The 12181-nt window shown below is 64.2% G+C and overlaps 1 protein-coding gene across 1 annotated transcript; it reads left to right on the top strand.

Moving 5' to 3' along the window:
• The first annotated feature begins 308 nt into the window (after positions 1–308).
• RNF40 (ring finger protein 40) lies at positions 309–10184 on the top strand. The gene is made up of 20 exons (XM_075928904.2): positions 309–374; positions 1043–1243; positions 1434–1601; positions 2178–2343; positions 2541–2774; positions 2887–3008; positions 3138–3284; positions 3533–3607; positions 3847–3966; positions 4115–4294; positions 4563–4698; positions 5138–5259; positions 5464–5897; positions 5977–6094; positions 6610–6759; positions 6913–7125; positions 8758–8883; positions 9093–9233; positions 9315–9416; positions 9546–10184. The coding sequence occupies exons 2-20, from the start codon at positions 1112–1114 to the stop codon at positions 9720–9722; spliced, it is 3063 nt and encodes a 1020-aa protein (XP_075785019.1). The 5' UTR covers positions 309–374; positions 1043–1111; the 3' UTR covers positions 9723–10184.
• Positions 10185–12181: the final 1997 nt, after the last annotated feature.

The following is a 12181-nucleotide window of genomic DNA, read 5'->3' as shown; positions in this document are numbered from 1 at the left end:
TTCAGGGCATTAATTACATCAGCCAATCAAAAACGGTATTTTCTGCTGAGGGTGCTTTAGCCAATCAGCGCATGCTTCTCTTTGAAGGCTGGCTTCTGTGATCCAATCCTAGACACCTCCCCCCTTTCACCTCTCAGCCAATCCCCGACGGGTGTCTAATATCAACCAATCTACGGTCTGGACACTGGTTGACTAACCACGCCCCTCCCTCGCTCTCATCCAATGGAGAAAGAGGGGGAAAAAACCCACCTCTCTCTGCGCATGTGCAGCGCAGGGGGGGAGGGGCCGTGTCGCGGGAGTGTCAGGTGAGCGCGTGCGCAGTGGCGGGGCTGGGGGTGGGCCCGGGTGGTGGAGCCTCTGGGATCGCGGCGCAGGTGAGAGATCGGCGGGGGGGCGACGTCCCCTTCCTTAGCCCCGCCCACAGTTCCCCGTGGCAAGGGGGTGCGGGTGGGGTGGGGTGCGAGTGGGGTGGGGTGGGGGTGGGAAGGGGGGGGTGGGGGTGGGGTGGGGTGGGGGGGTGGGGGTGGGGGTGCGAGTGGGGTGGGGTGGGGGTGGCAAGGGGGGTGCGAGTGGGGTGGGGTGGGGGTGGGAAGGGGGTGCGAGTGGGGTGGGGTGGGGGGGTGGGAAGGGGGTGCGAGTGGGGTGGGGTGGGGGTGGGGGGGGGGGGGTGCGGGGGGCGGTGGGGGGGTGGGGTGGGGGTGGCAAGGGGGTGCGAGTGGGGTGGGGTGGGGTGGGGGTGGGAAGGGGGTGCGGGTGGGGTGGGGGGGAGTGGGAAGGGGGTGCGAGTGGGGTGTGGTGGGAGTGGGAAGGGGGTGCGAGTGGGGTGTGGTGGGAGTGGGAAGGGCCGCGGGGCGGGTGAGTTGCACGGGGTGGGTGGAGGTGGCGGAGTGATGCTATTAAGCGTGTCCGGTGCCCGTTGGGTGGGGGGGCCAGGTTCGGGGATAGCAAAGGGGGGAGCGGGGTGGATAAATGTCCGAGAGGTTGGAGGGGGCACAGATGATGGGGTGGGGAGGCACCTCACCCTGCCCTGTTTACCTTCCAGGTGAGCCGCGACCCTGGGCTGACGCCCCCGCCCCCTGCTGCTGCCCAGAGCCCCCTGGCCGGCGGCACCATGTCGGGGCCAGGGAGCAAGCGGGCGGCCGGGGATGGAGGCTCAGGGCCTCCTGAGAAGAAAGCCAACCGGGAGGAGAAAACGACCACCACCTTGATTGAACCGATCCGCCTAGGGGGCATCTCCTCCACGGTCAGTGCCTGGGGTGGGGACTGTGGGGAGGAAGTGGGGATTGGTGTAGCGAGGGCATTTGGGAAGTTCAAGAGAAACTGGGGGGGGGGTATGGAAGGGATTTAGGACCCCGATTGGGGACGGGGGCTGAGGGGAAAGGATGGGGGCATGGCAAGGAGCCTCTGCTGACCCCCCCCAATTCCCCCCGCAGGAGGAGATGGACCTGAAGGTGCTGCAGTTCAAGAATAAGAAGCTAGCGGAGCGGCTGGAGCAGCGCCAGGCCTTTGAGGACGAGCTACGCGAGCGCATTGAGAAGCTGGAGAAGCGCCAGGCTACAGATGATGCCACCCTGCTGATTGTCAACCGCTACTGGAGCCAGGCGAGACCCCCCGCCGATTCCTCCCCCCAGCCATGGGCCTCCCACCACAATCCCTCCTGCCTTCTCTCCTTCCTGCCCCACCCAGTCCTCCAGCTGTGCACTCCATACCCACCCCCTTCTCGTCCTAGCCACAGCCATCTGGCTCTGCACTCTGCCAGCCTGTCACAATCCCCCAGCTCCACCACGCTACGCCTGCCCTACATCCCCCCAACCTTGCTCTGCTTACCCCCATCACCCATCCTCTCACGTTGCTTATTGTCATGTGCAATTGGAGAGCCACCTCCCTGGCCCCTCGGTGTATGTGCCGCATCTACGTGTACTGCAGTTTCTGCAGTGAACACAACACGCTGCCTTCAGTACGCTAGTGGGACTGAGTCACTGTCTCTGGGGGGGAAAGTGGGGGTCTAGTGGTTAGAGCAGGGGGCTGGGAGCCAGGATTCCTGGGTTCTCGGGTCTGTTACCACAGTCTTTCTCCTGCACATGCATCTGCCCCAGTCAGTGGATTCCCAACTAGGGGGGCAGGTGTTATTTCATCCCCTAGGCCTGACTCCCTGCCCCATCTTCATCTCCCTGCAGCTGGATGAAAACGTGCAGGTCCTGCTGAGAGGCTATGATGGGGACTGTGAGCCCCCACCCCCTGGAACCCCTGCTCCCCCAACTGCAGAGGAGCCCAGGTCAGAGTCAATGGGACCAGACCCTGAGAGCACAGTCAGCCCTAGTACCGAGGGCCCAGATAGGACAGGTGAGCATGAGAACGGTACCGGGCTACAGGGGGCGCTGCGCTGGAGCGGGACGTTTGGGGAGGGGGTCCGTGGTTAGAGCGGTGCCTTCTTGCCAGTCAGGGCCTCGGCAGGGTCGGGGGGCTGTCCCCTCGCAGTCTTTATTGATTTCAGTGTAGTGATTAAATTCTTCTCTGTCCGACTACCTCCCACCCTGCAGAAACAGCCCCATCTGTTGCAGCCCCATCCACGCCCTGGAAGGCTGGGGGGTCGTTGCTGAATGAGCCAGCCCTGTCCTTCCTGGCCACACTGGCCAGCAGCAGCAGCGAGGAGATTGAGCTGCAGCTGCAAGAGCGCATGGAGTTCTCCAAGGCCGCTGTGTCCCGGGTGGTCGAAGTCTCCAACAAGATCCACCGGCGCACAGAGGAGCTGTGCCAGAAGATCCACACCCGTGGTGAGCCCCGTGCCTGGGTCCCCCCCGGGAAGAGGGTGGGGGTCAAGCAGGTTAGAGTTGGGGCACTGGGAGCCAGGACGCCTGGGTCCTCAGGGCTGTGACTCCTCCTCAGATGACTTGGACCAACTGGATGAGGCACTGAAGTCCTTAAACAAAGAGCTGATGAGAGAGAATCAGCGGCTGCAGGACTTAGCTATGCAGCTGCAGGAGAAACACCACAAGATCTCGCTAGAGGTAGGAGCCGGCTCCCCAAGCAGGGGGGCTGGCTGGGTTGGGGGTGGGGAATGGGATACTGGGCCTTTCGGGGGCTAGCTGGTTTGGTGCGGCCCCAGCCCCACTCACCTTGCTCTCTTCCCGGTGCAGTACACGGAGCTGCAGGACAAGGTGACATCGTCGGAGACCAAGGTGCTGGAGATGGAGACGACGGTGGAGGATCTGCAGTGGGACATTGAGAAGCTGCGCAAGCGCGAGCAGAAGCTCAACAAACATCTCGCTGAGGCGCTAGAGCAGGTGACCTGCCCCCATGCCCCAGGCTTTCCTCTTCTCACCCTCCCCCACAATCCACTTCCCTTGTCTCACTGCTCCCATCTGGCCCCCAGCAGCTGCAGCTGTAGCTTCTCTCTGCTTCCTGTGTCTGAGTCCCGCTGCCCCCTCATCCCCCATGTCTGGGCCTCCCCGCCACGTGTCCATTCCCCAAGCACTGGGGGGCCTGATTGGTGAGGGGAGCTGCTGACTCTTTTCTTTTTGATCTTTTGCAGCTGAACTCTGGTTACTACGTGTCAGGCAGCTCCGGGGGCTTCCAGGGTGGCCAGATCACCCTCAGTATGCAGAAGGTGAGGGGCAGGGCGGGAGGGGTGGGAGTGTCTGGCATTCACGCAGGTGGAATTGAGGGTCCCCGTGGGTGGGGATTCAGTGCAGAGAGAGGTGGGGGTCTGTGGCACTGGGATTGGTGCCTTGCTGCAGGGAAGGTGGGGGGGGGGGGGGTGGCTTGAAGCATGTGCTGAGGTATTCCTAGGGAGAGGGGGTGTTGGGGCAGGAGACAGCCTCTTTCATCCGAGCCCTGTCTCGGCAGTTCGAGATGCTGAATGCGGAGCTGGAGGAGAACCAGGAGCTGGCCAACAGCCGCATGGCTGAACTGGAGAAGCTGCAGCAGGAGCTGCAACAGGCTGTCAGGACCAACGAGAAGCTCAAGGTAACAGAGGGAGGGCGGTGTCCCCAGGGCCAGGCTGGGCTGGGAGGGGTGGAAGGTGGTGCCCCCCTGGTGCCAGACATAGGGGGAGATGTGGGCCTAGCCGGGAGTGGGGGGTGGGGCCTGCGGCAATGACACCCCCTGCCCCCAGATGGCGCTGCGCTCGCTGCCCGAGGAGGCGGTGAAGGAGACCCTGGACTACAAGGTGCTGCAGTCGCAGTTCTCGCTGCTCTACAACGAGAGCCTGCAGGTGAAGACCCAGCTGGACGAGGCGCGTGCCCTGCTGCTCACCACCAAGAACAGCCACCTGCGCCACATCGAGCACATGGAGGTGAGGCTGGAAGGAGGAGTCTCAGTTGGGGGGCGGGGCCTCTTGAGGGGGCGGGGCTAACGGGTAGGATGCGCCATCTCTTTTGTGCATGGGGTGGTTAGGCTTTGTGTTATGCTGGAACGTACCATTTGTGGTGCTGTGCTGTGTATTGGGATGTACCACCCAGGCCGGGGGTGGCGATACTACCTGCGGGAAGCCAGATGGGTCTGGGGGAGAGCGATTCCCCCCTCCCCGCTCCCGCTCTGAGCTGCCACCTGCCCCGCTGCAGAGCGACGAGCTGAACCTGCAGAAGAAGCTGCGCACGGAGGTGATCCAGCTGGAGGACACGCTGGCCCAGGTGCGCAAGGAGTACGAGATGCTGCGCATCGAGTTCGAGCAGAACCTGGCGGCCAATGAGCAAGCAGGTGAGGAAGAGACACTCCCTCCGTGCCCGGCCCTGTGGTATGGCCCTGTGTATAGAGCACCCCTCCCCCACATGGTACAGCCCAGAGGGGTGGGCGGGCCTCTCCCAAGGGGGTGCTGTTTCTCACAGCAGTGCCCCCTCCCATGTGGCAAGCTGCCCTAGTGAAACCCCTGTGCCCAGCGTGGCGCGTGCCCTCACCCTGGGGGCTGCCGCCTTCTCTGTGAGCTTCCTGCCCAGCAGAGGCTCGTAGCGACAACCCTCCGCTCGCCCAGTGCAGTGAGCTTCCTCCCAGCAGTGCCCTGCCGCTGGCATTGCCTGCCAGGATCTCGGGACTGCAGTGAGTTTTCCTCTGCCCTGCCCCCGGCCACCCCCCTCCATGGCAGATGCTCTGCAAGTGCCGCCGTCTGCCTGGGTAACCGTGCCCCCTGCTCCTCTCCCAGGCCCCATTAACCGGGAGATGCGCCACCTGATCAGCAGCCTCCAGAACCACAACCACCAGCTGAAGGGAGACGTGCAGCGCTACAAACGCAAGCTGCGCGAGGTGCAGGCTGAGATCAACAAGGTGAGCGCCCTGCTGGGGCGACCCCGCCGGGGGGGAGGCAGGGAGCCGTGTAGGGATATGCACTGGAGTGGGGTTGGGAGGGCTCGGCATGGGGAAGGGGCAGTGTTTGGGGTCTGGTTTGGGGAGGGGCAATTTAAAGGGGCCAGGGAAGGATCTGGCCGGGGGAGGGGAGACAGCCCAGGGGTCTCACTCTCGCTGTCCCAGATCCGGATGCAGTCGAGTGGCTTCCCCTGCGGCTCAGCCACGCTGGCCCCGGCCCCTGCGCCGGAGGAGCCAGTGGGCGTGGTGCCAGCCGTGGTGGTGAAGGAGGAGGAGGGGGGTGCGCCCGCGCTGGAGGTGAAGAAGGAGCCCAAGGAGGCTGTGGTGGCCACGGTGAAGAAGGAGGAGGCTGCGCCCCCGCCTGAAGGGCTGGTGAAGAAGGAGGAGGAGGAGCTGCCCCCGCCGGCCCCCCAGCCGCCCCCCCCACCCCGCATGAAGGAGCCTCCCGAGCGCCCCAAGGGGAGCCGCGGGGGGGACCGGGAGCGCTCGCGGGACCGCGACAGGGACAGCTCAGCCCGGGAGCGCGACCGCCAGAAGGGCAGCGACGACCCCAAGAAGAAGGACTCAGACCTGCTCAAGCAGCTGCGCGTTGAGCTCAAGTGAGAGAACCCCGGCGTGGGGGGGGGGGTGCCCCAGGCTGGCTGGGGAGTGCAGGGCCCTGATCCCTCTCCTCCCCAGGAAGGCCCAGGAGAGCCAGAAAGAGATGAAGCTGCTGCTGGACATGTACAAATCGGCCCCCAAAGAGCAGCGGGACAAGGTGCAGCTCATGGCTGCTGAGAAGAAGACCAAGGCCGAGGCGAGTGGGACCTGTGCGGGGATGGGGATGCGGATGGGGATGGGGCTCTGGCGGGTGGGTCTATGGGTAGGCTGCAGATTGAGGGGTAAAGTCCACCTGGCTCTCTGTACGGGAGCGTTTGGGGCCGTGACGCCGGCTCTCTGCCCCGCGGGTGGAGGAGCTGGGAGGTCCTGGGGCCGTGACGCCGTCTCTCTGCCCCGCGGGTGGAGGAGCTGGGAGGTCCTGGGGCCGTGACGCCGTCTCTCTGCCCCGCGGGTGGAGGAGCTGGGGGGTTCTGGGGCCGTGACGCCGTCTCTCTGCCCCACGGATGGAGGAGCTGGGGGGTTCTGGGGCCGTGACGCCGTCTCTCTGCCCCGCGGGTGGAGGAGCTGGGGGGTTCTGGGGCCGTGACGCCGTCTCTCTGCCCCGCGGGTGGAGGAGCTGGGGGGTCCTGGGGCCGTGACGCCGTCTCTCTGCCCCGCGGGTGGAGGAGCTGGGGGGTTCTGGGGCCGTGACGCCGTCTCTCTGCCCCGCAGGTGGAGGAGCTGCGTGGGCGGGTGCGGGAGCTGGAGGAGAAGGAGAAGAAGGAGAGCAAGAAGATGGCGGATGAGGACGCCCTGCGCAAGATCAAGCTGGCGGAGGAGCAGATTGAGCACCTGCAGAAGAAACTGGCTGCTACCAAGCAGGTGCTGAGAGCGGCAGGAGGGAGGCTGATGGGGGGGGGGGGGGGGGGATGTTCCCTTGAATGGGGCAGGGGTGGCTGTGGGCGCTGGGCAAACTGGCCGAAAGGACTTGGCGGGGGAGGTGTCCCGGCCCCCTGACCTTGCCCCCTGCTGCAGGAGGAGGAGGCCCTGCTGTCGGAGATGGATGTGACGGGCCAGGCCTTCGAGGACATGCAGGAGCAGAACATGCGCCTCATGCAGCAGCTGCGCGAGAAGGACGACGCCAACTTCAAGCTCATGTCCGAGCGGATCAAGTCCAACCAGATCCACAAGCTGCTGCGCGAGGAGAAGGACGAGCTGGCGGATCAGGTGCTGGCCCTCAAGTCCCAGGTAGGGGGCGCTGCACGGCGGGGACGGGGACTCAGCCAGGGGGCGCTGCACGGCGGGGTCGGGGACTCGGCCAGGGGGCGCTCTCCCTCACAGTCAGCGTTTGCCCCCGTGCGGCACTAGGAGGCGCTGCACAGAGCAGGATGGGGGATTTTAGGGGCACTCTCCAGGGCTCCCTCAGGGCTGCTGTGTACAGAGCTGCTGCAGCCGCCTCGGCCCGGCCGTGGCAGCTCCCCGCGGGGGCTGGGGGAGCGCGCCTCGCCCCGGCCGTGGCAGCTCCCCGCGGGGGCTGGAGGAGCGCGCCTCGCCCCGGCCGTGGCAGCTCCCCGCGGGGGCTGGAGGAGCGCGCCTCGCCCCGGCCGTGGCAGCTCCCCGCGGGGGCTGGAGGAGCGCGCCTCGCCCCGGCCGTGGCAGCTCCCCGCGGGGGCTGGAGGAGCGCGCCTCGCCCCGGCCGCGGCAGCTCCCCGCGGGGGCTGGAGGAGCGCGCCTCGCCCCGGCCGTGGCAGCTCCCCGCGGGGGCTGGAGGAGCGCGCCTCTCCCCGGCCGTGGCAGCTCCCCGCGGGGGCTGGAGGAGCGCGCCTCTCCCCGGCCGCGGCAGCTCCCCGCGGGGGCTGGAGGAGCGCGCCTCGCCCCGGCCGTGGCAGCTCCCCGCGGGGGCTGGAGGAGCGCGCCTCGCCCCGGCCGTGGCAGCTCCCCGCGGGGGCTGGAGGAGCGCGCCTCGCCCCGGCCGTGGCAGCTCCCCGCGGGGGCTGGAGGAACGCGCCTCGCCCCGGCCGTGGCAGCTCCCCGCGGGGGCTGGAGGAGCGCGCCTCGCCCCGGCCGTGGCAGCTCCCCGCGGGGGCTGGAGGAGCGCGCCTCTCCCCGGCCGTGGCAGCTCCCCGCGGGGGCTGGAGGAGCGCGCTGTTCCTTCCCCCGGGTGGAGCCATGTTGCTGCGAGCGCTGGGGAGCTCCATACTCGTGCTCCCCTCGCTTGGAGCCTCCATCCCCACAGCTCCCATTGGTCAGGAGTTGTGGCCAATGGGAGCTGCGGGTGGCAGTGCCTACCGGTGAGTGCAGGGCATGGAGCCACCTGCTCTCCCCTCCCCCAACACCAAACAGGAGCTGCCCCACATAAGTGTCCCGCACCTCAACCCAGAGCACCAGCCCTGAGCCTGCTCCGCCACCCTGGCTCTTTCCTAGACCCCAACTCGCCTCCTGCACCCCAACTCCCACCCAGACACTGGGCCCTCACCCATGCTCCTGCCCTGAGCTCACTCCCGCGCTCCCAACCCCTTTGTCCCAACGTGGAGCCCTCTCCCGCACTCGAAACGCCTCCTCCCCGGCCCCGCTCCAGAGCCCGCCACCCCCCCGAACCACCCATCTCCCACAACCCTGAACCCCCTTGAAATCCCTCAGCCACATCCCCACCACAGGTCGTCTACGTGCACCAGCATGGAGGTGCTGTGTTGCCCATCGCTCCATGTCACACGTCTCCATATTGGTGCACGTAACAAAATTCATTCCGCCCCTGGACATAACGGCTCAGAAGGGAGCACTGCCGCTCTCCCCCGGCAGGCAGGGAGCCCCGTGCAGGGGGGGGCAGGGCAGTGTTGGCTGCCAGCGGCGCTCTCCTGACCTGACCGGGCTGCGTTGCAGGTGGACGCCCAGCTGCTGGTGGTGCAGAAGCTGGAGGAGAAGGAGCGGGTGCTGCAGGGGAACCTGGGCACGGTGGAGAAGGAGCTGACCCTGCGCAGCCAGGCCCTCGAGCTCAACAAGAGGAAGGTGAGTGGGAGGGAAAGGCCGCGGGGCGGGGCGCTGGGCCTGGGGCTCTTGCAGGTCTCCAGGGCTCTGTCTTGCAGATCTATATGGTGGGCTCTGTCTGGGGCCTTACTGTGGGGGGAGGAAGGGAGCTGGCAGTGCCACTACCATGGGGGAAGATTACGGTGCAGGGAGAACTGCTCGGGACGCTCCCAACCCTACATCCCATGCAGGCGGTGGAAGCGGCCCAGCTGGCCGAGGACCTGAAGGTGCAGCTGGAGCACGTGCAGTGCAAGCTGAAGGAAATCCAGTCCTGCATGGCGGAGAACCGGGCTGCCAAGGAGAAGGAGTCCTTCAACCTCAAGCGGGCCCAGGTACGGGGTGGGCACTGGGGCAGGGGCCTGTGGGGGGGCGCAGGGGAGGTGCCTTGCTGACTGGATCCCTGCCCCTTGCAGGAGGACATCTCCCGGCTGCGGCGCAAGCTGGAGAAGCAGAAGAAGGTGGAGGTGTACGCCGACGCTGACGAGATACTGCAGGAAGAGATCAAGGAGTACAAGGTGGGCAGGAGGGGGAAGCCTGGCGCTGGGGGGGGAGCTAGGGGAGGGGGCTGTGCTCAGGCCCAGGCGGGGGAAGGGTCCCCGCCTCGCCCACCCACTGACAGAGTCTGTGCGCTTCCCGCCCTCTAGGCCAAACTGACCTGTCCCTGCTGCAACACGCGCAAGAAGGACGCGGTGCTCACCAAGTGCTTCCACGTCTTCTGCTTCGACTGCGTCAAGACGCGCTACGACACCCGCCAGCGCAAGTGCCCCAAGTGCAACGCGGCCTTCGGCGCCAACGACTTCCACCGCATCTACATCAGCTGAGCGCCCGCAGTCCCCTGCATCCCCCCGCCGGGCGCTGCAGAGCCTGCCAGCCCCCGCCCTGGCTCTTCCTTCCACAGATCCCCCACCCCAGGGACTTGCTGCTGGGATCCACGTGGCAGATCCCCTCCTCCCAGCCCTCTGCGCTCCGCTCAGCAGATGCTGCCAGGATCCACCTGGCCTGCCCTATGGATCCCACCCACGTGCTCCCTGGTCCCCTGAGAGAAGGGTCCTCTGGATCCTCCCTGGGTTCCATTAGATCCTCCGGGGCTGGTCTCCTCCCACTGTGTGAACCCCGGTGAGAATCCTGTTGTGCTGAGAGGATGCCCTGTGGGGGTGAAGGGTCCCAGGGGAGGGGGTAGAGAGGGACCGTTCATTCTATTTGGATTTTATTTTATTTTTAAATATGTTTTGTTGCGTGGGAAATAAAGACTGGAGAGTGCCACCGGGGCCAGATCCCACACCCAGGAGCGTCTGCCTCACTGCTTGGGGAAGGGAAGGGGAGGGGGGCTGCAAACATGGGGTGTGTATTACACGGGAGGCTTTTATGGAGCATTACGCTGCTGTGAAAACCCTGCGTCTGGCCCATGCCAGCTGGCTTCGGGTCGTTTAATTGTAGAGCAGGGTTCCATGTTGGGTCCAGGGCCCTGGCTCTAGGACCGTGGGAGGTGGGAGCGTTCCAGGGCTTGGACTGCAGCCTAAACCAGAACATCTACAACTCAGCAGCCCCACAGTCTGAGCATGGGCCAAGCGCAGGGTCTCAACTGCAGCGTGGACCGACCTACAGCTCTTACAGCCAGAAGGGAGCAGCTGGATCGTTTCCTGCATAGCGCGTGCCAGAGAACATCCCAAAATAATTCCTAGAGCTGAGTTTCTGGAACAATAGCTAATCTGTGTGTAAAAATAGTCCATGATGACCCGTCTCTAAGGCACCTGGGAAAATTGCTAGTTCCTCTCACTGTTTACAGTTTACACCTTTTTCCCATTTGAATGTGTTGAGCTTCGACTTCCAGCCCCTGGATTGTTTTAGATCTTCCTCTGGTAGCTTAAAGAGCTGATTATTCAATATTTGTTCCCCATGAGGAACTTGCAGACTGGGCTGAAGACACCTCTTCCCCTTCTCTTAAGATAACTAGATAGAGCTTCTGGAGCCCGGCGCTAGAGGCAGGTTTCTCCTTTTCTGACTCCTCTCCTATTTCTCAACATCCTTCTCTAATTGGGACCACTTGGCCCCAAGTGTCCAGCAGTGGTCACTCCAGTGCCAAATACAGCGGGAAAACAACCGCTCTGCCCCTGCTGGGTCACTAGTTAACGGATTAATCAGGATTTTACATCCCTACGTGCCAGTTAGCTGCCTTTTCATCCCTTTCGGGTGCATCTTGTTCCTGGTCTAGCCTTCTCCGTGTTCTACTCAAAAGGCCCTGTGGTACCAAGTCAGAGGCCCGCTAGCACTCAAAATACAGCAACATTAGTGCTTGTATCCTCATACGTGGCAACTCACCCAAAGTTACCAGAGTCTGACAGAAGCTCTCGTCTGTGCAGCCATATTGTTCGGTATTAATTGCATGGTTTTCCCTCATTAATAGAGTTCCACATCAGCTGATTGGTTCTCGTCAGTGGGATCGAGGTCAGGCTGGCAGGCCAGGGATTACCAAGGTCATACTGTTCACCCTTTTACGTTGGCAGAACTTCTGCATGTGGACAGCCGGACACAGCTCACAGCTTTCTGGGGCGTGGGAAGGGGCTGCCTCCTTTTCTAACCTGTCCCCCTGCGGTGTCAGGGATGGCACCAGAGCCCTAGCCTCCCTGCGGCAGATTGTCAGGCTCCAGCCTGGTCCAAGCCTGCCCTAGTGGAGCAGGAAAGAGGCACACTGGGAGCAGAGCAGAGGTGAGGCCACACCAGGCTGTTTGAGGGAGGCTCAGCCTCTCCCTGCCCACACTACCTGCTGCTCATGCTGGAGACAGTTTGCTTTTAAAGAGTTTCTTTAAAAAAACCTAACTTCCTGGAACTCGTTTCCCTCAGACCTGCGTCTCGTGGCTCTTACCTGCCAATACTCTTAACGGCTGCCTGTCTGCTGTCCTCACTCTCCTGCCATTCCTTGGAGTTGTGAGCTAGATGGTTTCTTGAGCACGTCAGTGGTGCTGGACCCCTTTTAATAGTGGGGGTGCTGAAAGCCAGCCCCCTGTTCCCTGTCCGTGCCACCCCACACACACTTGGGGCTGCGAGGAGTGCTATATCTCAAGGAAGGGGGGATGCAGACCTGGGTAAGGGGGCCAAAGAGCTGAGCCCCAGGTGTGGGACTGAGGGCTTAGCCCTGAATAAAATCTGGGGGTGCTGTAGCATGCCTGCACCCCTCCTTCCTGTGGATCACGTTGATCCACGCTCCCTTCCAGCTTCTCCCCTCGTGGCTTTCTCTGCCTTCTGCAGTAAACATGGTTCCCAATGCATTCCAAGAACTGCT

The sequence above is a fragment of the Pelodiscus sinensis genome, chromosome 5, assembly GCF_052426305.1.
Source record: "Pelodiscus sinensis isolate ZL-2025 chromosome 5, ASM5242630v1, whole genome shotgun sequence".
NCBI lineage: Eukaryota > Metazoa > Chordata > Testudines > Trionychidae > Pelodiscus > Pelodiscus sinensis.
This window is presented reverse-complemented; position numbering and strand designations above follow the sequence as displayed.